Source organism: Lepidochelys kempii, chromosome 5, assembly GCF_965140265.1.
Source record: "Lepidochelys kempii isolate rLepKem1 chromosome 5, rLepKem1.hap2, whole genome shotgun sequence".
NCBI classification, from domain to species: domain Eukaryota; kingdom Metazoa; phylum Chordata; order Testudines; family Cheloniidae; genus Lepidochelys; species Lepidochelys kempii.
The window spans coordinates 113,444,800-113,472,049 of record NC_133260.1 but is presented as its reverse complement, the minus strand read 5'-3'; the positions used below and the strand labels follow the sequence as shown (position 1 = coordinate 113,472,049).

Genomic DNA, 27,250 nt, shown 5'->3' with positions numbered 1-27,250 from the left:
GGGGGGCAAGCTGCTGTCTGCCGCTAAAGTCCAGCTAACCCCGCTGAAAGCAAGAAACCTTGAGAGACACCGGATGCAGGAGGCTCTTCTACATTAGGGCACCCGCTGGTTTAGCTGGGCAAGTCCCCGCTGCGAGGGGGAGGTCCTCTGGGTGCCCTGCCCGGGGAGTAAGACCAGCTTCAGCGCGGAAGTCTGGTGGATGAAGCCGAACAAAACCAAAAGGGGGCTGGTGGGAGGGACGCTGGATGTTCACAGACAGCCGAAGAGAGCCAAGACAAATAGCTTCCTACGCCGGATCGGCCAGAGCCAGCCGAGGAGAACGAGGAACGACCACGTAAAAGACCCTGCAGAAAATGGCAAAAGCCAATAATCACCCAGCCACAGCGCTGACGGTAAAATGCCCCCGCAGCCCGGAAGCTCTCGAAGAGCCAGACCCCGCTTCGTGTCCCCGGAACTCGGTTTTTGAATGCGAACCTCCTAAGGCAACCCCAATGACCGTGCGCTTTAGCGGGGTGCCAGACCGTGGCTGCTTGTGCGGGACCCACAGAGCTAAAGGAGGCTGCTGATTGGCCCTTGGAAAAGCCTCTGGGGGCAGGGGGGGCGGGATGGAAAGATGCGCCCCTTAAAGACCCACTCCGCCGCGCGCGGTTTTGCGGCTGAGTTGCGCGCTGGGGCTGCGAGGGCGTTTGCGCCGGGCACACGTGCCCGCCGGAGTCCCTGCCCCAGGACGCCGCAGGCTGGAAGCTCCTTGGTTTCCGGGTGCGATTTAAGACTATATAAAGAGGGTGGGGTCTTCACGAGCTCGGAGATCAGCGTCCTTCTTCGTGCCGTCGATCATCAAAGACACGTGAGCGAATAACCTCCAGGTGTATCTGCGGGAACAGTGTTCTTGCTACGTGGGCTGTGAGCCGCTGTAGAATTCCAGTTCCTGCCTTAGCTTTGCTGGAAGCTGAAGTTATTGCCCTTCAGGACGTGCCGCAAGGCTAATCTGTGCGCTCAGGCTGACAGTCTGAGAGCATGAGTGCCTCAAGTCAGGCTCCTGTGTCCCTATTTAAAAAGTAAATTTTAAATAAGTAGAAGTAGCCTGACTTCTTAGGGGTGCTGAATAGGCTCCATTCCTGTAGACCTCATTTATATTTGTAGGTGCTCAGCACTTCTGAAGAGCAAGCTCCTTTCCTAAATACGGATTTTTGAGTCCTAACTTCAGGCTCGAGTGTTGTTCCTTCCCCCTCCCCCGTCTCCTTTTCTGATTGGAAGATATTCGTGGTTGCTTGAATGGGGCAACAAAAGGAGTTAGTGGGTTCTTGGATGAAATTTGGAAAGTTTGGTTTTAGGTCTCTCTCTTTTGGGGAAGGGGGTGACTGTTAACTATGGCATATTGATACATGAGCAGGGTGGGGGATGGAACCATTTTAGAAAAAAAACAAAACTTTTCCCCACTGGATTTCAGAGTGTAACTGGCCAAATAACTAGCAACCTCAATCCTCTAACAAAACAAAAGTTTGCGTTCCAGAAGGGCTGAGCACTTGCAGGGAGGTGGTTGGTGGATAAATGTTTCAGGGGTAACTTTATTCAAAACCTCCACAGGCCTAAACAATGAATGGAGCATAGTTTTTGCATATATGTGTAAAAGGGTGAGAATCAAAGTGGAATCTATGGACCAGATCACCCTCTCCCATTAAAAGAGCCACAGGACATGGTGAATGCACAGCACCTCTGAAAAATCAGGTCATACATTTTCATTATCAGTGTCATTACATTCACCTTCCTCTTATCCTCTGTCTTTGTTAAATTTTTTCTTCGTAGTGCCAATTACTTACAAAGATCCAGCCTTGCTTCTGAGTCATTTGCTTTTGCTCTTACTGTCAATTGTAGTCCTAAGGTTTCTTATCTTGGCAGGCCAGAGGCTGTGTTGCTTCCTTTGTACTATAGCTTGAATACTGACTGTTTATAGTTTGTCTTCCTTGATAAGAAATATCTGGAAAACTTTTTGTGTTTAAAACAAAAATGTTTTTTCAACTGCTAAAAATACCTAGAATTGTTTCCAATGGTTCACTGAAAAAATAATACTTATTTACTTTCCTAATACACAATGTTCTCCATTTAGCCACCTCCACCATTGGGTACAGCCCTGAACTCCTTATCTGGGCAAACTCCCACTGGCTCTTTTGCAGATTTTTTTATTATTTTGAATATCTTAAATACACTTTTGCTGCTCCATAATAAAATTTACACCATTGCCTTAGTGATGAGATTGAGTCCTGTTGCAGCTTCACACACACATTAAAAGAGGGTTTGCTGTGCTGAAAGACTTTTTTTTTTTTTTTTCTAGGCATCCACTGGGAAGCAAAAGAGCCCTGGTAAGAGTTAAGGAATTTAAAAGGGAAAAAAAAAAAAAATTAGATACTATTTAAAGGGTCCTCTGTTAGACACTGGATTTTTATTTTATTTTTTTAAAAAAAGCTCCATTTAAAAAAATACAAATTGACATTTTTCTATTGATTTTAAAAATGAACTGTTGAAATTTATATTAGATTCAGCTTCTTAAACAGCAATTATAAACAATGCTTTATAGTGGTCAGCTCAAATGATAGCAGTTCTTTACTACATCATAAACTCAAGCAACTTCTGTGCAGCACTGATTTTTATACATGGATTAAGATCCATTATTGAAAAAGATTAGTGTTTATTCCAATGTAGGAGTACTTGGCTGTGTGGTGTTAAGTTCTTGATTAATATCCTGTGGTCTGAGGTGATGTTTCCCCAATTTTTCGCCCCAAATCCACATATGCCTGCACAATGAATAAAACATAATGTGTTTGCATTTGTGTGTCAGAGGGGGAGTAGCAAAGTGCAATGTAAAGGTCAAATCACCTCCTCACATTGGGGAAAAAAGAGCAACAGGAGAGGGTAAAAAGAAAAGGAGTACTTGTGGCACCTTAGAGACTAACAAATTTATTTGAGCATAAGCTTTCATGAGCTACAGCTCACTTCATCGGATAAGTTAAGGTTAACTCCATGAGGTACCCCTTAGAGTTTTCTCTAGATCATTCCTTTGGAGAGTTTGGCTCCCAGAATCTCTTCCCTGGCTTCAGGTCCCCTGAACTTCCTCTAGCTTTCTGGTAGCCCTGCTCCGCCTGAGCTGTACAGGCAAGGACTCTTCCATCAGCCACCACTTCTCTTCTGATAGTCTTTTTATTTCACATGGACATGAATAAACACACATTTCTAGATGTGTTTTCCCCTTTCACCCAGGTATTCAGCCTTGCAGGATTGTTTCCATTAGGATAAGAAATTGATTATGAGTTAGGGATGTTCTCAGTGTAACTTTTTTTTAATTTACAAAAACTGAACACTGTCTTGTTTTCCTGAACACGGTAGAAACATAACGGCAGGCAGTTCCTTTGCTCGGAAATCCTCACAATCACTGCTTTAGTGAGCTCTTTGCTTTAGAAGCCCTGTCTCTCTGCTTCTTCTCACAGTCATGCTCACTTTTTCCCCTGGCTTTCCTCTGTCTCAAACACAGAGTGCAAACCAATATCCTGGCCCCTGCTTTTGCAATCAGGGAAACAGCTCAGTCCACATGGTTTAGCTCTTACCTGAAATATAGGGTATTTTCTTGGGCAGTAGCCTCTCCCCCACCCCCCTCCTTTTTTGCAACTCCTATTGAGCCTGTAAGAGCAGTTGGCACATCCATTGGCTTTAATGAGGTCTATGATTGTCTTTGAATCCAAGATTCCCTTCATGGCAGCCATCAGCACCTTTCAGCCCAGCATAAAGACTCAAAAAGTTTGCTTTAAGATGGTGAACATTTTAATTTAGGGCCATATCCTGGAAAGGGTTGAGAGTCTCCTGCCATGGTCAGAAGTCAATGAGAGTTGAAGGTGCATAAGACTTGGCGAGTGGCACTCAGCACCTTGCCAGACTGGGCTCTTAATGTTTAGGGCTAGCCTGTGAGCCTCTTGCCCACACTGGTAAGCAGTTACTCACACAAGTAGTTCAACAAAAATCAAGTGGGACTACTCATGTAACTGCTCACTACCGTAAACACGAGGCTCACAATCTGGCCCATAGTAATTTGTTTTGCCCTGACTTATGACAACCACGTTTTTTAGACTCCAGATACCAAGCCATAAAACTCAGATAACCCTCTCTGCAGAAGCAGAGAAGACCAGAGCAAGAGAAACCTTTTAAATATTCCAGTTAACTTTTTCTATTACCTGTTCCTCTACATCAATTTTATCTTTCCTAGTACAATGTCTGGTTGAAATAATCACTCTCACAAAGATTAAAAGAATGAGGCCCCCAAATAGAAGGTATTTAAGATTCAAAAGTACTTGTCAAATAAAAGTTTGGAAAGAGTTTATTTTTAAACAATTACTTTGCTCACAGCTCTTGGGCTTTAGGGATGTGGTTGTTTGTACAGTGCATTTAAAAATCACAACATAGAGATCTGTGTCTCTTCCTTTTGAGCGAGACTGTAACCTTATAATCTTTCCTGAGTGAGGGAGAGCGTACAGCTGCATGGCTCCAGGAGCAGCCAAGATAATGAGTCACAATTCCACTCCTGCTTTGGGGAGCAGCTAAGTTACTTCACCCCTTTTCATCCAGTGTTTTGCTCACTCTTTGCTGTGCAGCCAGTCAGCTACTCTTATTGGGGATGGAGGAAATGAGCCATGGTTCCTCCCACTCTCCACCCTTCACTTCCTCATTAACTACTCTGTGGGCAATGGCAAGGGAGTATCTGTATTCTCTTCCCCCACATTTTGAGTCACAATGTCACTGAATATCCTCTTGCTCTTGTACTATGAGGGAGGGGAACACACATTCCTTCCTTACCTTCTGTAGGCCATTAAATATTTCGTATATTTTTTTTGTCATGTTTCCCCTCTGATTTGTCTCCTCAGTTTGTCTTTACAATCTCTCTACATCTGTGAGCATTTCCATGCCCCAACCACTCCTGTTACCTCTTGCTTATCTGGCTGTAATTTTGCAATATTTATAAGTGGATAAGTCAGCTAAAACATTACAAAAATACAGGGTAAAGCATTGTAATAAGCTACAAATTAAATTATATCAAACAAGATGAAATACGGGTATCTTAACTTCTGCAATGCCTCTGGATGGCCTCTAAAGTGATAAGTAATATAGTCTAATGGGGGACACATTCACTCTATTAATCTACTCCATCAGTGACAGTGTAGATTGCTTTGTCCTGTGTCTCATTATGTGTATTCTTGCTACTTAGATATATTTTGTCATGTCTAGTTATTTAATATATTAATCTTCTAAATTATTTAAAATGCAAACATCTGGATTAAATAAATCAAACACACACCCAGCAAATCTTGTATATACAGGATTGCATCTGACCAAACATTTGTACATTTCCATACTATAGGCATAAAAAGTGCAGTTTCCATTTCCAGTGAAGTAACAGAAACAGCGTTATGTAGCATATTTATTTGCTTTGGAGTCACTTAGAGTCTGCTGAAAATTAAATACCATCACTTTATCTTTTTCTTATGGATACTTGTTTAACTGGCTTCTGTATCACCCTATGCTCTTCTCCAGAATAATCTGCGTTTAATTTTGCATGCTTACTCTCAACTGGCCTTGGAAAATACCTCTTCTGACTAACTGCAAAAACTAGTGGAACTGAGTCCAGAGGAACTATTTGTAATAAGGCAAAAAACAGGCCTGAGGTAGTGCCTGCAGAAGAATGATAAAATGAATGAGGATCCCTTGAGTTAGTGGTTCCTTCCTTTTTACTAGGAAAGTGTCTACTTCTTTGCAGTGCTGCTTTCAGTGACGCTGGGGGGAGAAAGGAGGAGGGGTAACCTCCTAGAAAACAGCTGTTGCAGCTGTGACCAGAGAGGGAGAGACAGATGCAGCAGCAGTGACCATCTCCACACCAACTAGTAACTCTTGAGCAAAGGCAAAACCAGCAACTCAACTGCAGAGAAGAGGGGAAGGTAAAGGGGGAAGGGATATGCATGCAGGAGGAAACATACTTTTGTGCTGGTTTTCAGCTGTTTGTCCTCGTTCCCTGCCTCCCTCAGTTGTAACGCTTGTTGGGGGTGGGGAGAGTTGAACTAGAAGCTCAGATCAGTAGGACAAAGGAAACCAGGGCAGCAGATGGGGTTTTCTACCAGATTTTTTTTTTCTTTTTTTAAATCCTCACTCTTCGGTTTCCATGAGCTATTGCTTCATCGGTGTCTATTTTATTAAGTAGCAAGTGTTCCCTTGGGGGTGGTGTGGAACTGTATAGCTACTAACGGGGTACTGTTCAGCTCTTTAAGCTGTTCTGGGAGATTCCTCCCTTGGAACAGGAAGTGACCCTGGCCACAGTCTGTGCCAAAACCTACACAGGTTGTCATGATCTCTGTCCTTTGGATGTACTATTTAGTATCATAATGGAGAGAAGCCTTAAGAGCAGGGGCTGGGCATTGGAAGCAGCAGGTGGGACCCGGTTGCAGGGCAGGCAGCCCAAGCCCCAGGGAGAGTGGGGCCAGGCAATTGGGGCTGGCAGCCCGAGCCCTGCCCCCATGAGCCAGCCGCCCAAACCACAGTGCTCTGCGCGGGGCTGGCAGCCCAAGCCCCAGGGAGAGCGGGGCCAGACAGTTGGGACTGGCAGCCCGAGCCCTGCCCCCGTGAGCCAGCCGCCCAAACCACAGTGCTCTGCACAGGGCTGGCAGCCCAAGCCCCAGGGAGAGCGGGGCCGGGCAGTTGGGGCTGGCAGCCTGAGCCTCGGTGGTCAGTGGGACCTGCAGCCTGATCTCAGTTGGCCGGGGCTGTCAACAGGGTCCAGCAGCAGGAGCCCTGTGGAGTGCAGAGGAAATTTAAACTTAAATCCCCAGAAATATTCATTTTTAGGAGGGGGTTCATGAGATTTCACAGCTTAGTCAAAGGGGTTCGCAGGCTGTTAATGTTTGGGAACCACTGCTCTAGAGGGTACAGTGGAGGTTTACAAGCCCACTGTCAGATGCAGACACCCAGGTGCTAATGGTGACAGTCATCACAGAAACACAATACTATTAGATAATAAGAGTAGTAGTAATATGTAGTTCTGTAATCATCCTATTTCTGAAAAAATCTGACTTTCCAAACTAAAGCTGTTACCATCTCACATTCTCGGCTGGACAACTAAAGCATAAGCAGGTATATGCTATCTGCCTGTATATTTTAGGAGGAAATAGGACACCCCCATTTTGCGAGTTATGCATGCTGAGGGAAAACAGAGATCTGTTATCTAATGCAGTCTCTCACTTTCCCAGACCTGTGGGTGTGCAAGAAAAAGCAAAGTTTTTCTTCTGAACAAGTTGGGATCCGCCACTGGGTCACAGCATCATAGAGGTTTCAATGTATTTATGCAAAGTAATAATTATAACATTATAAAAATTACAACTAAAGCACTGTCCATAATGAACTCAGTGGGCTGGGTTTGTTTGCAGTGATGCATATCACTCTGTCTCTCCGTTCCATTCAATTCTCAAAACAGGCAGGGTATTGAAATGCATAATGTTCCTAAAGAACCTTTCATCTGAGGATCTTAAAAGCAGTTGACAATATTAAGGGATGTATTCTTAGATCACCCCTGTGAAGTAGAGAAGTATGTCACCCCCATTATACACATGGTGAAAGAAAGGTACAGTGAGCGTGTGTGACAGATGTAGGAATAGAACCGCTATCTCCAGACATCCCATCCTGTGCTTTATCCAGTAGGCCATGCTCCTAAGAATGCTGCAGGATCAGGCAATCCAATGTAAATGTGTATGGATTCCTGCTGTCAGCCCAAAAAAAGCAAGAAATCTAATTAAAGCCAAACACCTTTGACATTTTCCCTTTAAGTGGAAACAATGACAGTGGAGTTTTGCTTCAGGCCTGTGTAACAGGTTCCCTCTCAGAGCATTTATTTTTGCTCCTCAGACATAAAAGATGCTGCAACTCACATATAGGAAATATCATAGCAAAACAATTGGACTTTCTAATTTATTATTTTTCATTCCATTTAAATCCTCTTTCTTCCTCAACAGATTTCCCCTCTTCCCTCAAAGGCTCTGCATGGTAGGAACCTTCCATGGGTGAAGAGGGCTGCGTAAGACTCCTTTTGGAGCTCCTCAAAGACACTTCTTGCGTAGTGCCAGAAGTCCATGTGGAATGAAGAAAAGTACTTCCAACAAACAGCCTAAATGTGCTACTTACACTGTTCTTAGCCACTGCCAGCCTGGTGTAGGAAAGCCCCAGAGTCCAGTGTGGTCCCTCATAAGACAGTGTGGAATGCCATCCTCCAGGTCAACCCTTCACTTAAATAATGTTAAGCTCTCTTATTTTTGGGTACTGCAGTTAGTGCCTAACATTACGTATTGATGCCAGTTACAACATAGTCCCTAACACACTTACACGGCTCATCAGGATGAGTTTTAAAACAAAACGACAGGTATATTGGCCAAACATTGGAGAACACTAGCGCATAGTTAGTATTTATAAACATCCTCTTGGTTACCATTTGTTCTCACATAAGTGGTTTAAGAGTTCACATGCGCCAGATATTTGGCTGATGAAAGGTTCAGAGGAATATCCCAAAATTCTTGGAATAGTTTCAAACTATATTGAGGAAAATGCTACAAATTGTACATACGAGAGAGAGAATATATGAATTAAAAAGGATATAAACACAGTGCAAAGCCCAGGTACTATCATTAAACTGTGGTGGCTTTTGACTAAGCAATGGAGGATCTTGCCAGAACCTCTTAATATCTAACAACTTGTTCATACTTTTCCTATTGTTATAATATATGGATCCAGTTACTGGTTATTAATGGTACTTGACAGTAATGTTCATGTTCGGTGTAACTTATTTTTCCGTTTTAGGAATTTTTTTTCCTTAGTGCAGTAAGCTACACAACCCAGAGGATGTCAGCCACTATTAAATCCTGTAGGGTTTTAGTGATATCTATACATCCCTGTTGGCTTAATCTCTATTAAACAGTATAGGACTTTTCCATAAGGTGTTTGTACGAATGTATGTAATATGACAATGGGGGCTAGAACACTGGAGCACCTCAGAGTACTGGAAAATAGAAATAATACAATCAATTTATCTTTCTTCCTTCCTGGCTTGTGGGAGAAATAGCTTGATTGGCTGTTATGCGTGAGAGAGGAAGACAGACATTACAAAGGGAAAGTCATGTCAAAGAGATGAGTTTGCACTTAATTCTGATCTCGGCCATTCAGTGTCTGGGTCATCCTTAGACGTTGCAGGAGCAAATTCCACAGTCTAGGTCCAGCTCCTGTGAGAGTTCGGTCTCCCATGCTCACAAAAATCCCACTATTGGTTGACATTTACATGCTTCCAGTAAAACATAACCGTTGTGGAAGGCCCTGGTGATTGGAGAAGAGATCTTCCAGGCAACCAGGGTTTATCCCTTGTATATCAGGAGGGAGCGCCTGATTTGGACTCGATAGCTCGTGGGCAGATAGCAAGGAGAGCAAAACACTGGAGTGATATTCTCATGGTGGCCTGTTGGGCTGATTCGTTGTATATCAGTTGGAGCTTTATTCTGGCTGTGAGGGTTAATTCCTAGATATGAGTTGCAATAATCAAGCCTGGAGGACATGAATATGTTGATCACCATGCCAGATAATGGATGGTCCAGTAGGTAATGAACTAGTTTAGGACGGGGGAGACTTAAAGACCCTGCTCTACCTTGGACTTTGTGTGACCTTAGGTAAATATCAAGGCTATGTCTACACTTGCACTTTTGTTGATAAAACTTTTGTTGGTCTGAGTGTGAAAAAACGCCAGCACTTTTGTCAGTTAAACTTGTATGGACAGCACTGTGTCGGTGGGAGACGCTCTCCTGCCGCCATACCCACCGCCACTCCTGGGGGTGGTTTAATTATGCCAGCAGGAGAGCTTTCTCCCACCGGCATAGAGCAGCTACACGGGAGACTTTACAGCGGCGCAGCTGCAGTGTAGACCTAGCCAAATCTCTCTCTCTCAATTCCCCACATGTAAAATGAGAATAACAGAATTCCCCTACCTCACTAGGGTGCTGTGAGGATAAATACATGAAAGATTGTGAGGTACTCGGATGCAGAAGTGATGACAGCCTTAAAAGCACCTTGGAGTGATTTATGTATGTCCACAAGGAAGGAGCATGATTTTCTGGCTATTGACATAGACCCACTTCTTTAAAGTTTCAGCTCCTTTTCCTGGCAGTGGTAGACGTATTGTGTGTGTGGGCGGGGTATAATTTGCTTTGGGACACTGGCACAGATAGTAACATAATACAAAGTAATGTATTGTGGGTTTGCATCTTTACTTTACTGTTCCTGCCGTTACAGCTGTACAATGTACACTTATCTCTTCATCTATTATTTAATCCAATTCTGTGGACATTCCTGGATATTTACAAATATGACCATCAGGTTCTTGTCATTTGGGAAAGGTAAGACTCTTCTTCATTTTACATTGCTTTATCATTTTACTTTAAAATCCCTAAACTGGACATAACAAACTTTGAACAAATGTAGGACTCTCTTTGTTACTGTGTCAAGTTATAATTTGTTAGATTGATAAAATACTGCATCTTTCAATGCAGATGACCATTGGATTGGTTGAACAAAACAATACTAATACATCTGCACTATTTTTATAGTTCTTGCTGCTATGCTGTCTCTTCTGCTAAGGACAATTAATATTCCATGGTATTTGATCTGACCTGCCTTAATATTTTGGAAGATAAGAGCTATATTTGGCCCTATGTTGACTGAAGTTCAGGGACAGAAAATAACTGACTTCAGAGTTAAAAATAAATGACAAATATTGGGAATACAAAGGACAAAGGTTTACACATAAACTATAAAGTCCAGGTAGCAGATATTTTATTAAACATCAAACCTTCCTCTATTGCAGAGGAATGTTTTTGAAACCAAATATCCAGGTCCTGCCCAGATTTATTCAGTGGTCATTATAGCCACTTCACTTAAAAAAAAAAGTGTGTCAGATGTAGACTATCCCATGCCCTTCTTAGCTTCCCCACTACGTATACTACTTCCCAGACATTCATTCTGTGCTTGTCTGTTTCCAAAGCTCAGTGGCATGTGAACTTTACTTTTTGACACCTCAGTGGTCTTATCTGAGGCTTGGCATAGAAAGGATTCAGAGATTTAAATAATAGCACTGTGTTTTTTCTTCTTCCCTGCGGTTGTAGATTCTTTGGCCGATACCTTCTATTCTATAGGATTCGTAATGTGCCTTTGCCAGTCGTTGTCCATATTAGAGCTCCTGCACATTCTAGTTGGCATCGAAAAAAACTGTTTTCTCCCAAGGTTTTTACAGGTAAGTCAATTTATACTGCACCAAAGAATCCCTGTCTCTTTCTGATTGGACATACAGATTTAACCTGAGCTGCAGTAGGTGACTAGGAGATACTTACAGGACAGAATGCCCCAGCATAATTCCTAATGTAACTTCCAGCAGCTCTAACTCGCTTCCTTGCCCCTTCCCTACAGTTAAGTGTATGCTCGTCAGCAGACCAGCATGTTGGGTATCAGAATCCCCAAATGTATAATGGCAAAAGAAAACCAAACACAACATAACCTACTGGGTGACCAGTAGAGCAGAATGAAGGGAAGACTCCCTTCATGGACAATTGAGTGCTTTCTGGAGCAGTGTTTATAGTCAGTAGGAGACTGTCTAATTCTGAGGGGTTGAATTCTCCCCACTTCCGTCCTGGAAGATAAGTATATCTCCTTGACTTCAATGAGAGACTCTTTTATTCAAGGTATTAAACAGCTTGAGGACCTGCTACTGTCTAAGGCTCTGAGGGACCACTAGGAGGTACTGTGTCAGGAGAAAAGAAAGGAGCTGGGCCATTGGGAGGTAGTCAGGGCACAAACCTCACCTTTAGTGAATTCCAACTGGCTCTGCTTTCCCCTTGCTGTGCTCAGCCTGCCTAGCTACCAGTTCCTAACCAGTTCCCTGAGGCAGGAATGAGCAATGGGGAGGCACCACACACATAACCATGTGTGAGGAGGAACAGCAACTGGATTGCAAAGTGGTGGCTGAGAAACCCTTCCCAGCAGTTCAACAGGCTCAAGCTGCCTGAAGGAGGCACCGTTTGTTGGTGCTCATTGAGGGGAGGATCTCTTTTAGAGAGGGGTGGGCAGGGAGAGAGGAAGGGCTAGGCCTGGGCTGGGTAGGAGGAAAGAGCAGTTCCTTTTTTTGACTAAAGGTCAAAAAGTTAGCACAATCACATGTCCAGACATATAATCAACTTACAAAAGGCTCCAGGGGTTATGACATTTTATAGGAATTTAAGTGCATACCTTTTTGTTGTGGGAGCAAAGAAAGAGGAGAAACCCGAACTATGTGCTCTGGCAGAGAACAAGAGAATTTTGTGTTATGTTCTCCTGGGAACTCTCTTATTCTCTGCTTTGGAGTTAACTTAAACTTGAGCTTTTGGTCTTCCTCTCTAAGAACGGAAAAGCCAGCAACTCCACACCTCCGATTCCTTAATAGGTGAATATTGATGAAACTGGTGCTACTGTCTGTGGTGCAAAGACAAGCACATTTAGTTGTGTTTTTAGTATTTTGGGTAACCCCCTCTTTTCGAATGATGCCCAGAATAGATGATGTATCTCTTTTGAAATCTGCATTTTAAAAAAGGGATTGACTAATACAGATTTTTATCCTGAGTGCTGATTCTCAGGCATGGTGTCAAATGTAGAAAATCAAAATGCAGCTAACTTTTAAATTGAAAATACAAATTCTTACAAGTCCACATGCTCCTATGCGCGCACACACAAGTGTGCTGTCCAATGTATCCTGAGGCAAATGCACACATGCCTCATCTCTTAGAGAACAGCTATCTGCTAAGGCTAAGACTATTTATTGCACAGAGGTCAGTCTTGGCTGAGCTCACACGTTCTCTAGTACTGACATAGACTTTATTATGAATGGAATTTACTATGGAAGCTCAGAGCAGGAAAGCCAGCCTGAAGACACGATTCCATGACAATACAATTGCTGTGGATAAACCAGGTTAGATGGTAGTCATGGAAGAAATAACTGACAACTGGAGAGCTGCCACAGCCTCTGTAGACAATCAAAGGCTGCCTTTCACAGCACTCCCCCCTCCCCATCCTGTCGGGGAGAAGACTCTAATTACAGTAAAACTACTGTTTCCACTGTGCAAATTAGGCAAGCTATGGAGAGACCATGCAAGAAAACTCTGCACCCGCTGCACAATATGAATCACTGCAGTGCTCATCAGGGCAGCATGGAGAGGATTGCAGGTGGGGTCTTGGAACTGGGTAGGAATGGGTCAGGAAAGGATATGAGCAGGTATTATTTGTATTGTAGTTGGACTTAAGTTATGTCTTCACTGCAGAGTTAGTCCAGGCTCCTTCCTCCTGTCCACACAAAAAAAACCCAGCTCACTTGATGTTAGTTTCACCCCAGGCAAGCTGGCGTGGTTGGGGGTATGGGTTAGAACCTGGGTGCTGCTTTCACTCAAGCTGGTAATCTGCCCACTTTGCAGTGAAGATACAGGTTAAATAACTCAAGTGTTGATACAGTTCTCCAGTGCCTTCCCACAATTGCCCCCATGTGCCCAGAAGGACAGACAAATTACTCCACAATTCACTCTGAAAGAATCAGAGTGGATCACAAAGAACCATGGGATATGTTGCCAGAAGTCCGAGCACCACTCATGGGTGAGTGCAGCACTACTGAGGATGCACTTAACCTGAATTAGGCTAAGCCTGGGTACTGATTACCCAGGCTAACTCTGCGACTAAGGACATGCATTTGAAGGCCTCCTCCAGGGCAGTGTTCATGTATGCACACATGGTCCCTGTGCCAAAGAGCTTACCATATAAGATGAAAGACAAGTGGATATAAACAGATGGATGGGGGAGCACAAGGTAACCGTTAATGTTTATGGGAAGTGTAACAAGCAGTGATCATAGCACATTGGTTGCCTGGCCATGGTGCATTGTTCTCTACACAGCACAGCTGAGGTGAATTTTAAGGAGAGATTTGAATGTTTACGAAGAGGGATTGTGCAATCTATTTTGTCCTGATTGAATCTGATTTCTTGCTTACTTTTAAAATGGTCAAATTGTACTGTGGAAATTTGAGCTTGCGTACAGGACTGAGTGGATGCTGGGATGGGGTAACTGTGAGAGAGAGGAAATTCCACTTTGATCTTCTTGTACTGAATGAGGACGAATGAAAAACAAAACCATACTGTTTACGTTTTGTGAAATGACTGCACATGCTTCCTTTTCCCTTTTTAAGGACATGAAAAGACATGGTTTCTAGTGAAATTTTTTTAAGAGTATCAGGGCAAATACTTTACCATAGTCAATTAGGGATTGTAAGAGCGAGAACACAAAGCCACATGCAAACCCTCATTTACACACAAAGCAGAATTTTTTTTCTTTAAACAAACAAAAAAAAACCCCTACTTTCTTCCCAATTTACTAAGGTACTAAACTCTGTCAGCTGCTCTGTGTTGACAGATCCCTGAGAGCCTGTGAGGAACCCCATTGACTTAAGCAGGGTTGTTGCTGGCAGCTTTTTAGTTTAATAATTTCTGAAGGCTGCTCTGTTAGTCCCTTTCATCTTTGCTCCCTGGCTGAGACTGGAGTCTGATTCACTCCCCTCTAAGAGTTTACTTTGTGTTAACATCTGAAGGGAAAGATATGGCCAGAGAGCAAAGCTTAAAATCTGTGGCATACGTTAAAGATTTTCAAGAGGAGGAACTGGATCCAGCAGGGGGGGTTGTGTTCTGTTTCTAGATAACTAGGGGCTGGCAACAGGAAATCCGTTCTCGCATCAGTTTGATGAAGAATAAGACAATGCGTGGACATTCTGCTGTATCTGACAGATGTGGAAGAGCTTTGTTGTTTGTTAAAATTATAGTCTGTGCCCAGAGTTCCACACAGGAACTGGTAAATAAGATATAGAAAAAGTGTTGTACAGACATTCTGTTCTAGTTACGCAGTGTTCCTTTCATGACTTCATAAGTGGGTAGATAATTTGCCCATTAAATTTAAATCTATAAGAGTTAACAGAACAGATTGTGTGGGTCACTTGCTCAGCTGGTATGACATCAGTGTAGCTATCTTGGTTTACACCAGCTGAGAATTTGTCCCTATATTTTAAACTTTCAATGCAAGTATAATCCAGAGTGGATTAACGTCAGGCTTTTGGGAGGATTACACAGGCCTTCAGGATTTTTGTTACTGCTAAAGGCATGAATGCAGCCTGGGGACCTAAGCTGAAGGAAAGAACAGGGATGCCAGACTTAGTGTAATACACACTAGAGTGTCATGACATCCTTGTTGCTGAAGTGATCCAGAAGTCAGAGATACACAAACCATGCATATGAGTAGAAGGTCATTATTACTGTAATTTTTTTTCTTGTCAGATAACTGAGAGAATCATCATTTTATTTGTTATCAGCAGTCAAGAAGAAGTTCAAGGGAAATATATTGTGTGCGTTTTATTTTTCCTTTGGAATTTACTGGATGTGGTCAGGTAAGAAATCAGTCACCTCATAAAAGTAAAGCAAGCGCTTGTCACATGGAGCTATCCAAACCCAGTGCATGCCATCTGATTTTTTTCATTGTTTTGACCTCGGCAGAAACACATTTTTACGTTTTACACAAATGTTCGTATTTGATAAGGCACCCTGGGGTTTCTAGAATAACTGGTGTATCAGTTAGGCAAACTGAAAACCTATTACCATATTACAAGAGTCAGCCCCTGCATTCAAATTTTCTATTTCAAAAGATTTGACCTTTCTGACACCAGTTGAGAACAGCAGCCCAGCCTTTAAGGAAGGCCGTTCCCGAATGCTATCTCCAATACCTTTGCTTTGAGGTAAAAGCAACATCTCCTTTTTACAGCTCACGTAGGCCACGTCTACGCTACACGCTAGGGGGTGATTCCCTTGCTCACATACACGTTCTCGCAGCCGCTGTCCCTGGGCTAGCGTGAGTGGAAACGGCAGCAGTGCCACTGTAGTAGCAGCAGAGGAATGGCTGAGCCCGCACCCACCAGTTTCAGGCAGGTTTATACTGTGCATGGGTCAGCCATGCCTCTGTTGCTGCTGCCCATGGCCTTGGATACACGGCTATTTTTACTCATGCCAGCTCAATGAGAGCTACTGCAAATACATGTAAGTGAGCAGGGGGAAGACAGCCTTAGACACAAGACTTGTAGTACAGTAACTCACAACTGCAGGCCATTCATTAAGATTTTGATCGTTCTATATCAAGTGGACAATGCATTTCAGACTGCAAAGAGACCTAGTTCTTGCCCCTGTGACCTGAAAGTTTAGGCTAGATAGGGCATATAAATGACACAGGGAGAAATCGCAGTAGGCAAAGAACATAGGAATAGAAAAAAGATTTACACAGCATGAAGTTACAGGTGACTTTCAATGGAATGTGTGTTAAGTCACTTACAATCCCACCCTGTTAGTTTTTGCATTGGACATAAAACTCACCCTGTGCAGGAACAATGTGCCTCTGTGGATTTCTGTTTTTTTACTTCAAGGAAGACATGTAGGCTTTAGTGGCACTTAAGCAGTGCATAGCCCTTGCACCAGTTCTCTGCAAAGGGATGATTTTCACCTTGGATGCGTTTTTGTTCCATTATTTAAAATTCATTCATTTGTACTGAGATGACCTTGATGTCACTGGAGAGATAGTTAAAAGATGTATGGTATGAAGAGAGCTGGAGAAGGAAGATGAATGGCATAGGGGATCAAGATGTTTGTTCGGGTTCTAGGTGAATTTGTTTTAATTATTCATATCCCATTTTTTTAATTTTTAAAGATTCAAAAGTAAAATAAAACCCAATGAAAATGCACTCTTCAGCTAATGCAAAAAAGAAAACATCAGAAACAAAAAGCTCCAGCATAGAATTGTCAATATATAATTAACTATAATCCTTAAAGACCAACTATTACAGTCAAAATAACGGCAACCATCGAGTATGCAAACGGATGAGACCTCCTACATCATAATGTCTCCAGCATAAATGTACGGTTCAAATAATAATGTAAATTGTTAGTATTGATTTAGAAATATTTTGAATCTAGTTTACTTTATAGTTCCTCCTTATCTATGGAGAATATATCTGTCTAGTTCCCTTTCCTTCGTTTGTTCACCATGGGGGGTGTGTGTGTGTGTGTAGATAGATAGATATAGACTTAATCAGGTTTGCATCACAATCAGCCATCAGTAATGGATACATTAGCCCTGTCTGCTTGATTGTGTTAGACTCATTAAGTGTTCTGTTATGTCTTTGAGGCACAACTTCCTTGGGGGGTGATTGTTTAGGAGAAGTACTTGCTCCTGAAGAGAATTTCCTTCAACTATATTTTAAAACATACCAACAGAAAATTCACTGGAGACAAACCCCAGAAAAACAGCAGCTGTCAAAGGTTATATTTATTTTCAATGTTTCCCAGCCTCTAGGGAATACTTGCATTGTCTTTATTTACTGATTAGGGTTGAGCATCTGAGAAAGCATTATTTGAAATTACAGAATTCGGTGGCAGATTTTCTAGTGAGGTATAGTAGCTTTGTGTCATAGCACTGGTAGATCCAGTGGGCGTGGGGTGGGGAAGATCACACCAGCAAAAGGGGATGTTTTGGTGATAGAGCCAGGAGGAGGCTCTTCTTTCATACCTTAACAAGCAGTTCTAGATACATTCTTAAAAGAGATGGAAGTTTTCTGAGCGTTAGAGCTAATGACACAGGGAGGGTGAATTCTGCCTACCCCTACACATCTGATCTTTCTTGCTTATTACCAAGTGCACAGTCTGCGTTTTCTATTGTATTGCAGGTTTGCTTTAAAAAAAAAAAAAACTGGTGAAAAATAAAGGGAGAGAGGAGAAGGAACAGCACAGGTTTCCCTAACCTCTTTACCTTTCCATCAGGTGTACCACCCAGGATTTCACAGAAAGTTAATACGGGGGCCACTAGGAAGTTTGCTGAGGGCTGTGTTATCTGCCAGAAACAGTCCCAGCTGATGGTGGCTTAAATACTTTTTTTAAAGCAATCTACAGTAAGCATAGGCCTTTCAACTGACCAAAAATGTGATCAAACCAGTCTCAAATCTTCAGAAAGTTACTGGGTCACTCAGTTCAAAGAAGCTGGTAAGAATTAGACCACCTTGAGAGTCTAACAACCAGGAGTTCTGGATTCCCCTTATGCATGATGACTGTTCAATTTCAGAGGAAATGGCTAATTACCATATAGCCCTAGGAAAGAAGTCTCCATTATGAAGCAGCAGGCATTCCACTTAACTGACAATCTACCAGTGTTCTGGAATTCTTGTGCTAGTACAAAAAGAAAAGGAGTACTTGTGGCACCTTAGAGACTAACCAATTTATTTGAGCATGAGCTTTCGTGAGCTACAGCTCACTTCATCAGATGTTTACCGTGGAAACTGCAGCAGACTTTATATACACACAGAAATCATGAAACAATACCTCCTCCCACCCCACTGTCCTGCTGGTAATAGCTTATCTAAAGTGATCAACAGGTGGGCCATTTCCAGCACAAATCCAGGTTTTCTCACCCTCCACCCCCCCACACAAATTCACTCTCCTGCTGGTGCTAGCCCATCCAAAGTGACAACTCTTTACATAATCAAGTCGGGCTATTTCCTGCATAGATCAAGGTTTTCTCACATCCCCCCCCACCCCCATACACACACAAACTCACTCTCCTGCTGGTAATAGCTCATCTAAACTGACCATTCTCCAGGTTTAAATCCAAGTTAAACCAGAACATCTGGGGGGGAGTGGTAGGAAAAAACAAGAGGAAATAGGCTACCTTGCATAATGACTTAGCCACTCCCAGTCTCTATTTAAGCCTAAATTAATAGTATCCAATTTGCAAATGAATTCCAATTCAGCAGTTTCTCGCTGGAGTCTGGATTTGAAGTTTTTTTGTTTTAAGATAGCGACCTTCATGTCTGTGATTGCGTGACCAGAGAGATTGAAGTGTTCTCCGACTGGTTTATGAATGTTATAATTCTTGACATCTGATTTGTGTCCATTTATTCTTTTACGTAGAGACTGTCCAGTTTGACCAATGTACATGGCAGAGGGGCATTGCTGGCACATGATGGCATAGATCACATTGGTGGATGTGCAGGTGAACGAGCCTCTGATAGTGTGGCTGATGTTATTAGGCCCTGTGATGGTGTCCCCTGAATAGATATGTGGGCACAATTGGCAACGGGCTTTGTTGCAAGGATAAGTTCCTGGGTTAGTGGTTCTGTTGTGTGGTATGTGGTTGTTGGTGAGTATTTGCTTCAGGTTGCGGGGCTGTCTGTAGGCAAGGACTGGCCTGTCTCCCAAGGCTTGTGAGAGTGTTGGGTCATCCTTTAGGATAGGTTGTAGATCCTTAATAATGCGTTGGAGGGGTTTTAGTTGGGGGCTGAAGGTGACGGCTAGTGGCGTTCTGTTATTTTCTTTGTTAGGCCTGTCCTGTAGTAGGTAACTTCTGGGAACTCTTCTGGCTCTATCAATCTGTTTCTTTACTTCTGCAGGTGGGTATTGTAGTTGTAAGAAAGCTTGACAGAGATCTTGTAGGTGTTTGTCTCTGTCTGAGGGGTTGGAGCAAATGCGGTTGTATCGCAGAGCTTGGCTGTAGACGATGGATCGTGTGGTGTGGTCAGGGTGAAAGCTGGAGGCATGCAGGTAGGAATAGCGGTCAGTAGGTTTACGGTATAGGGTGGTGTTTATGTGGCCATTGTTTATTAGCACTGTAGTGTCCAGGAAGTGGATCTCTTGTGTGGACTGGACCAGGCTGAGGTTGGTGGTGGGATGGAAATTGTTGAAATCATGGTGGAATTCCTCAAGGGCTTCTTTTCCATGGGTCCAGATGATGAAGATGTCATCAATATAGCGCAAGTAGAGTAGGGGCTTTAGGGGACGAGAGCTGAGGAAGCGTTGTTCTAAATCAGCCATAAAAATGTTGGCATACTGTGGGGCCATGCGGGTACCCATAGCAGTGCCGCTGATCTGAAGGTATACATTGTCCCCAAATGTGAAATAGTTATGGGTAAGGACAAAGTCACAAAGTTCAGCCACCAGGTTAGCCGTGACATTATCGGGGATAGTGTTCTTGACGGCTTGTAGTCCATCTTTGTGTGGAATGTTGGTGTAGAGGGCTTCTACATCCATAGTAGCCAGGATGGTGTTATCAGGAAGATCACCGATGGATTGAAGTTTCCTCAGGAAGTCAGTGGTGTCTCGAAGGTAGCTGGGAGTGCTGGTAGCGTAGGGCCTGAGGAGGGAGTCTACATAGCCAGACAATCCTGCTGTCAGGGTGCCAATGCCTGAGATGATGGGGCGCCCAGGATTTCCAGGTTTATGGATCTTGGGTAGTAGATAGAATATCCCAGGTCGGGGTTCCAGGGGTGTGTCTGTGCGGATTTGATCTTGTGCTTTTTCAGGAAGTTTCTTGAGCAAATGCTGTAGTTGCTTTTGGTAACTCTCAGTGGGATCATAGGGTAATGGCTTGTAGAAACTCGTGTTGGAGAGCTGCCGAGCAGCCTCTTGTTCATATTCCGACCTATTCATGATGACAACAGCACCTCCTTTGTCAGCCTTTTTGATTATGATGTCAGAGTTGTTTCTGAGGCTGTGGATGGCATTGCGTTCCGCATGGCTGAGGTTATGGGGCAAGTGATGCTGCTTTTCCACAATTTCAGCCCGTGCACGTCGGCGGAAGCACTCTATGTAGAAGTCCAGTCTGCTGTTTCGACCTTCAGGAGGAGTCCATCTAGAATCCCTCTTTCTGTAGTGTTGGCAGGGAGACCTCTGTGGATTAGTATGTTGTTCAGAGGTATTTTGGAAATATTCCTTGAGACGGAGACGTCGAAAATAGGATTCTAGGTCGGCCACATAAACACCACCCTATACCGTAAACCTACTGACCGCTATTCCTACCTGCATGCCTCCAGCTTTCACCCTGACCACACCACACGATCCATCGTCTACAGCCAAGCTCTGCGATACAACCGCATTTGCTCCAACCCCTCAGACAGAGACAAACACCTACAAGATCTCTGTCAAGCTTTCTTACAACTACAATACCCACCTGCAGAAGTAAAGAAACAGATTGATAGAGCCAGAAGAGTTCCCAGAAGTTACCTACTACAGGACAGGCCTAACAAAGAAAATAACAGAACGCCACTAGCCGTCACCTTCAGCCCCCAACTAAAACCCCTCCAACGCATTATTAAGGATCTACAACCTATCCTAAAGGATGACCCAACACTCTCACAAGCCTTGGGAGACAGGCCAGTCCTTGCCTACAGACAGCCCCGCAACCTGAAGCAAATACTCACCAACAACCACATACCACACAACAGAACCACTAACCCAGGAACTTATCCTTGCAACAAAGCCCGTTGCCAATTGTGCCCACATATCTATTCAGGGGACACCATCACAGGGCCTAATAACATCAGCCACACTATCAGAGGCTCGTTCACCTGCACATCCACCAATGTGATCTATGCCATCATGTGCCAGCAATGCCCCTCTGCCATGTACATTGGTCAAACTGGACAGTCTCTACGTAAAAGAATAAATGGACACAAATCAGATGTCAAGAATTATAACATTCATAAACCAGTCGGAGAACACTTCAATCTCTCTGGTCATGCAATCACAGACATGAAGGTCGCTATCTTAAAACAAAAAAACTTCAAATCCAGACTCCAGCGAGAAACTGCTGAATTGGAATTCATTTGCAAATTGGATACTATTAATTTAGGCTTAAATAGAGACTGGGAGTGGCTAAGTCATTATGCAAGGTAGCCTGTTTCCTCTTGTTTTTTCCTACCCCCCCCCCCCCCCCAGATGTTCTGGTTTAACTTGGATTTAAACCTGGAGAATGGTCAGTTTAGATGAGCTATTACCAGCAGGAGAGTGAGTTTGTGTGTGTATGGGGGTGGGGGAGATGTGAGAAAACCTTGATCTATGCAGGAAATAGCCCGACTTGATTATGTAAAGAGTTGTCACTTTGGATGGGCTAGCACCAGCAGGAGAGTGAATTTGTGTGGGGGGGTGGAGGGTGAGAAAACCTGGATTTGTGCTGGAAATGGCCCACCTGTTGATCACTTTAGATAAGCTATTACCAGCAGGACAGTGGGGTGGGAGGAGGTATTGTTTCATGATTTCTGTGTGTATATAAAGTCTGCTGCAGTTTCCACGGTAAACATCTGATGAAGTGAGCTGTAGCTCACGAAAGCTCATGCTCAAATAAATTGGTTAGTCTCTAAGGTGCCACAAGTACTCCTTTTCTTTTTGCGAATACAGACTAACACGGCTGTTCCTCTGAAACCTGTGCTAGTACATAAACCATTTTACTCTTCTGAGATGGCCAAATCCTACTCCCAGACCCTCCAGGGAGAGACAGTGAGACATACTGAAGGGGGGACACAGACTGAGCAACAAAATGTTCTTAGAGTTCGTCCTCTAAGAAGCATTAGCCTGCATTTCTTGACACAAGGGGCCCTGGGGGCTTTTTTTTAACCGCCTACTAAAATCATCTGAGGATTCAAGGGTGTACATAATTGGGATATGGAGACTTATTCAATGGCCCTTTCTGAGAGGGCTGCTAGGTCCTTGGTGTTCTCCTGAGTCCCTATATCCACCTCAAAACTTTTTAGAACGACACCCATGTTGTGTAGTTACTGACTCTGACCCTCAGTTTTTTGCAGTGAAGATAAGGGAAATATTCCAGTGTGTATTTCTGGGCCCCATGATGGGGGGCTGCCCTCTTACTGAACAGTAGTGCCATCTGTAACCATGGCAGTAATCCAACTTCTAGCCTGCTTCAATAATTTAGCAATAATAATATATGATCTAAAAACAACTATAATGGACTATATTCTAGTGTCCGTTACATGTATGAGCCTCCCATTGAAGTTACATGCATACCTGAAGCCCATTTTCTGACAAACCAATATGAAAGCACATTGGAAACTGGTTTGCATGAGAGCCTTCACGACCAGAAGCACAATATAGAATGCACCATATTATTATTGTTTTTATCTCCCCACCCTATGCCAGTGTCACAAATAAAAACTTTTCAGCAAGTTAGCTGTCTCTGGGTGCCGATGAGAGTTTGACACGAAATAAAATGGGTGCAATTTTTCTTTAACAAATGTCCAGCATTCCACCTGAATGGCTAAAACGATTAGAGTACAGGAATCTGGAATCCATCAGTTTCTCAAAATAGGTGACTGTTTTAAAGAGTAAGATGTTTATTCATTCCTATTTTATCAGAATTTGAAAAATAAACAAGTTCTCCTCTCCCCCCCGCCTTTTTTAAATTCCAGATACACTTACTGCATGTTATCAGTGACAGGAACATACTATGAAGCTTTGACATGGCTGAACTACACACTATGGATTCCAGTATATCCCCTGTCAATTCTGGCTAAAGGTAAAAGGGAGGGAGTAGGCAAATTACTTTTTTCTGAATCTCACTCAGTAGAATTTGATCATTTTGATGATCAGTGTTTTTGAGAAATAAGACACATTTAACCCCTTTACTCTTATCTACACACTTTTTCATCCTTCTTTCCCCTTTCTCTGTTTCTTTATCTTTGTTCCTTGGTTTCTACAGGACAGTTCCTTTCTCCTGAAAAATTAACAATTTGTTAGTGCAACGAAAGCCACAGAACATCAACCTAGGATGCCGACACTTTTCTGCAGTCCTTCGTGTAGCTTAACTCTAGGCACCCAGTGCAAAGCGCAAAGCTGGCAAATGCACTGGTGCAGCTGACCCTACTTGAAACCAACTTATGCATGGTACCATTGTGGCTTATAGCAGTTTACTGTATCTAGACTAGGTGTGCACACTATACCTGTAGCTGAAAACCCCAGCAGCGACGAGGACTAAGTAAATATTTGCTAATCCTAGTTATCAAAATGATTACAACTTCAGTCTCAAGAAAATGAATTAAAAGTAAAGCCATGCATGCATGCCAAGTATAGTGTTTCATACAGATTACATTTCTCAAGATAAGGCAGTAGACCAAGACCCATTTTCATGCCTTAAATGTAGTTTTCTTAGAGATGGCCTTTCTCTATAACTCCAGATTTAAAAAAACATCAAAACATTATTTTGCAGCATTTGCCATCTATGAATCACTGCCTTATTTTGAATCCTTCGGCACATACTCCACCAAGCTGCCATTTCCAGTTGCCTTATCGATCTGCTTCCCGTACATACTAAAAATGTACCTGGCAATGCTGTTTGTAGGTAAGATTTTCATCTCTTGTGAGCAGGATCTTAATGCCACTATGCTGGAGTTCACAAACCTGAGGTGGCAAAAATCGAATCAATGAAAATTCTTTGTAAGCTGTGCCTTCTCCTAGTCAGTTCCCGCATTGACACCTGTGTGTTAAGGGGAAGTCTAGTTCATGTTGCTCAGGAGTTGACTGCTTGGAATTCCAGCATCCCATTTGCAAGTGAATTATCTGTTTCTAGAGAGAGGGAGTGTGGGGAAAAGAACTATTAAGAAAAAAGTGGATGGAAAATGAATATAGTGTGTTTGAGCCACCTTCATCATTATAGATGTTAATTCAACATAAAGTCCTGAGTCAAGCTTTGATTCTGCTGCCATTTGTAGTCAATGGAAACCTTTCCACTTATTTCCAGTGGGCATTAGATCAGGCCCACAGTGTGTGTTCTTTTAAACTAGGTCTGACATCCTGTACTAAAACTCCTCAAGGCTGGAGGAGATTTGGAGCTAAATCCAAACTTCATAGCTTGTTCCCTCACTTACGGTTACTGTGGGTTGCAGCAAAACCCTGGATCCAAACAGGCCTGCGCTTTGGAGAAGTTTGCGTCTACATCTAACTTTCTGGCTGACCGCATCTGAACCCCCTCACATTTGGGTAAAGGGTACTAATTTTTGTAGCATGTGCCCATCTGTTTTTAAAAAACTCATTGATCCTTTTAGATGAAGTACAGCGTTGGCTGGTTTATAAGGGATTCTTGTTCAATCCTCGACCAGTAAAATGAGGACACTAGTCATGATGGTGGCTGTGGGGTGGACCTGCTAATCTGAAAAAATATCTGTGTACATATGCATCAATGTAATGGCAATAACTGCAGTATTATAATTACCCTATATATAGTAGGTGTGCTTTAAGGGTTCCAGGAAAATGTTTCAGGACCTGCATTGGCTAGATTTATTTACTGAGGTCTCAATTTAGTGTGTGCATAGTCGTCTAGCCAAGCGAAGGCATCTTCAGTGGCATGATGCAGTTCTAGGCCACCGCTGAAGCTAGTCAGCGGGCATTCATCGACAATGTGCGTCATGTGTGTTGCGGCACAAAGGGCTGTCACGAAGGCCCCCGCAATACTGGTTGGCTGCACAGAGACCTTGCCTGGATCTGGTATTGTATCTCATATAATGACAGATACCTAAAAATATAGTGTGGTTAGCTACAAGAATATAGAACCTGTCTGAAAAGCCTTACTCCTGTGGGTTTATTGAGACCACCCACAGGACCATTTGGGTCGATTGGACTCATCCCATTAGGGTTTTCCGGTGCAGGTCTAGGTCCAACTGTTCTTTCTAGGTGAATGCTGGCCCTTTTGGAGTCTGCTTCCCTGCACTTACATTTTATGTTTCAATTTAGGTATGTACTTCATCACCAGGTACCTCTGCTCAGAAAGGAAAGCTCACCTAGGAGCCAGCTACATGAAAGAGAAAAGGAGCTAAGTTGATATCTTGTCTCATAATGAGGAAAATTCTCTAGAACTATTATGCTAGCACATTGTGTGGAAATTTAGACTGAGATTTTCAGAAGTGATTAGTGATCTTATGTGCCCAACTTGGAGCGCCTCAGAGGTTCCCAATTTATGAGGGCAGGTGCTCCACACTTTCTGAAAATGAGGCCTTTTAAGGTATCTCACATGGGGCACTCAAACATAAGCACCTCAAATCTCCCGTCACTTTTTAAAGTCTTGGCCTCAGAAGTTACTCTGTCTTTTTCGAACATAAAATGACAGGTTACAAACTGTGGCAAAAAATGTCAAATCATATCAGCATTTCCTATATTTTAATAATGGTTTCCTATTGCAGCAGTAGCATGTATTCTGCATTTTATATTAAAGTAAAATGTCAATGGTATTTTGTTAGTCTAACAGGTGAGATGATAATACAATGTAAATCAGATGTATGAATATCAAATTTGCTGGAACTGCAACAGATTATGAAGCAGAAGCTGGTGGTTCTGCGTTTTGCCACATTCACACAAATACCAACAGGTAAAACTGTTCACAGAAAATCCATCCTCCTCCACTTGCCCCCACATTCTTAAAGTAAATGTAAGTGACACATGCAGTTACAGTGTCTATTCAATACAAGTCCTAGAGGGCATTTAACGTACAGAAGTAGAAGTTAAGATTCTAATATATTTCCAGTAGACACTATTGAAGAATCAGTTTTTCTTACCGGTGACATCCAGATTATTTTGGAATTGAAGAAACAAGACAGACAGACACTCACTCTTACTTTAACTCAAAGTGTGATATAGTCAGTCCAAGAAATACTGTGCCTTTAAAAATAAGACAATGGATTATATAAACTGTGGGCCAAATCCAAATTGTTTCACACATGAGAACTGTCCCACTGATGTCAGTGAGGTTATTTGTGCAACAAAAGTAATTAGGATTTGGTCCCATGAGGTGGGAAACTACTTATATGAGAAGCAAGAAAATAGGATAGGTTTTCCTGGGGGATAAATTACTTTTCTGACTGCACAAGTTACTTGGAAATAACCATAGGCTGACTTGTTCCGCATTGGTACTATTTCCCACCACCCTTTGGGCTTGAAAAAATGAAGTGGATTAAAGAGTGAAATGAAAACACTTCTGGTTATGAAAATTCTCTTTCCTATTTAAGCCTCTGAAAAAGTGAAACTTAAGTAGGCTTTTGTCTTAAGACAACATTTGAATAACCAATGAGTGAAGAGCATTTCAAATTGATGATTTAGTGGCTCTAGGACAAGTCCAGAGCCACAGTCAGGCAGCTCAGCTGTATCTGAACTGCCCCTACCTGTGCTACCACGGCTATGCTGCTATTGATGCTTGAACTAGCTTGAGTACGTGTGCATGATTAAAGGAATCATACTCCTAGCTCATACTGTAGACATAGCCTTAGACAAGTATA

General features: G+C 42.8%; 1 protein-coding gene across 13 annotated transcripts; it reads left to right on the top strand.

Moving 5' to 3' along the window:
• On the top strand, positions 1-26,903 carry HACD4 (3-hydroxyacyl-CoA dehydratase 4). 13 transcript variants are annotated; one of them, XM_073345505.1, is made up of 11 exons: positions 3-847; positions 2,333-2,360; positions 5,798-5,975; positions 8,037-8,294; positions 10,351-10,454; positions 11,220-11,347; positions 15,447-15,556; positions 17,427-17,471; positions 23,399-23,505; positions 24,196-24,327; positions 25,716-26,903. In XM_073345505.1, exons 4-11 carry the CDS (start codon positions 8,161-8,163, stop codon positions 25,796-25,798), a joined length of 843 nt encoding a protein of 280 aa, XP_073201606.1. In that variant the 5' UTR covers positions 3-847; positions 2,333-2,360; positions 5,798-5,975; positions 8,037-8,160; the 3' UTR covers positions 25,799-26,903. The 13 variants fall into 13 exon arrangements, with proteins under 13 accessions (XP_073201609.1, XP_073201598.1, XP_073201602.1 ...); XM_073345508.1 differs by lacking the exon at positions 24,196-24,327 and having other exon boundaries at positions 1-847; XM_073345497.1 differs by having other exon boundaries at positions 1-847; positions 24,196-25,791.
• The last annotated feature ends 347 nt before the right edge of the window (positions 26,904-27,250 follow it).

Bases quoted from the DNA above. Each gene is read 5' to 3' on its own strand.
- HACD4 (XM_073345504.1), top strand. From the start codon at position 8,161: ATGAAGAAAAGTACTTCCAACAAACAGCCTAAATGTGCTACTTACACT. The intron at 15,557-17,426 runs GTAAGAAATCAG...ACATACCAACAG, and splicing joins AATTTACTGGATGTGGTCAG to AAAATTCACTGGAGACAAAC. The intron at 23,506-24,195 runs GTAAAAGGGAGG...ATTATTTTGCAG, and splicing joins CCTGTCAATTCTGGCTAAAG to CATTTGCCATCTATGAATCA.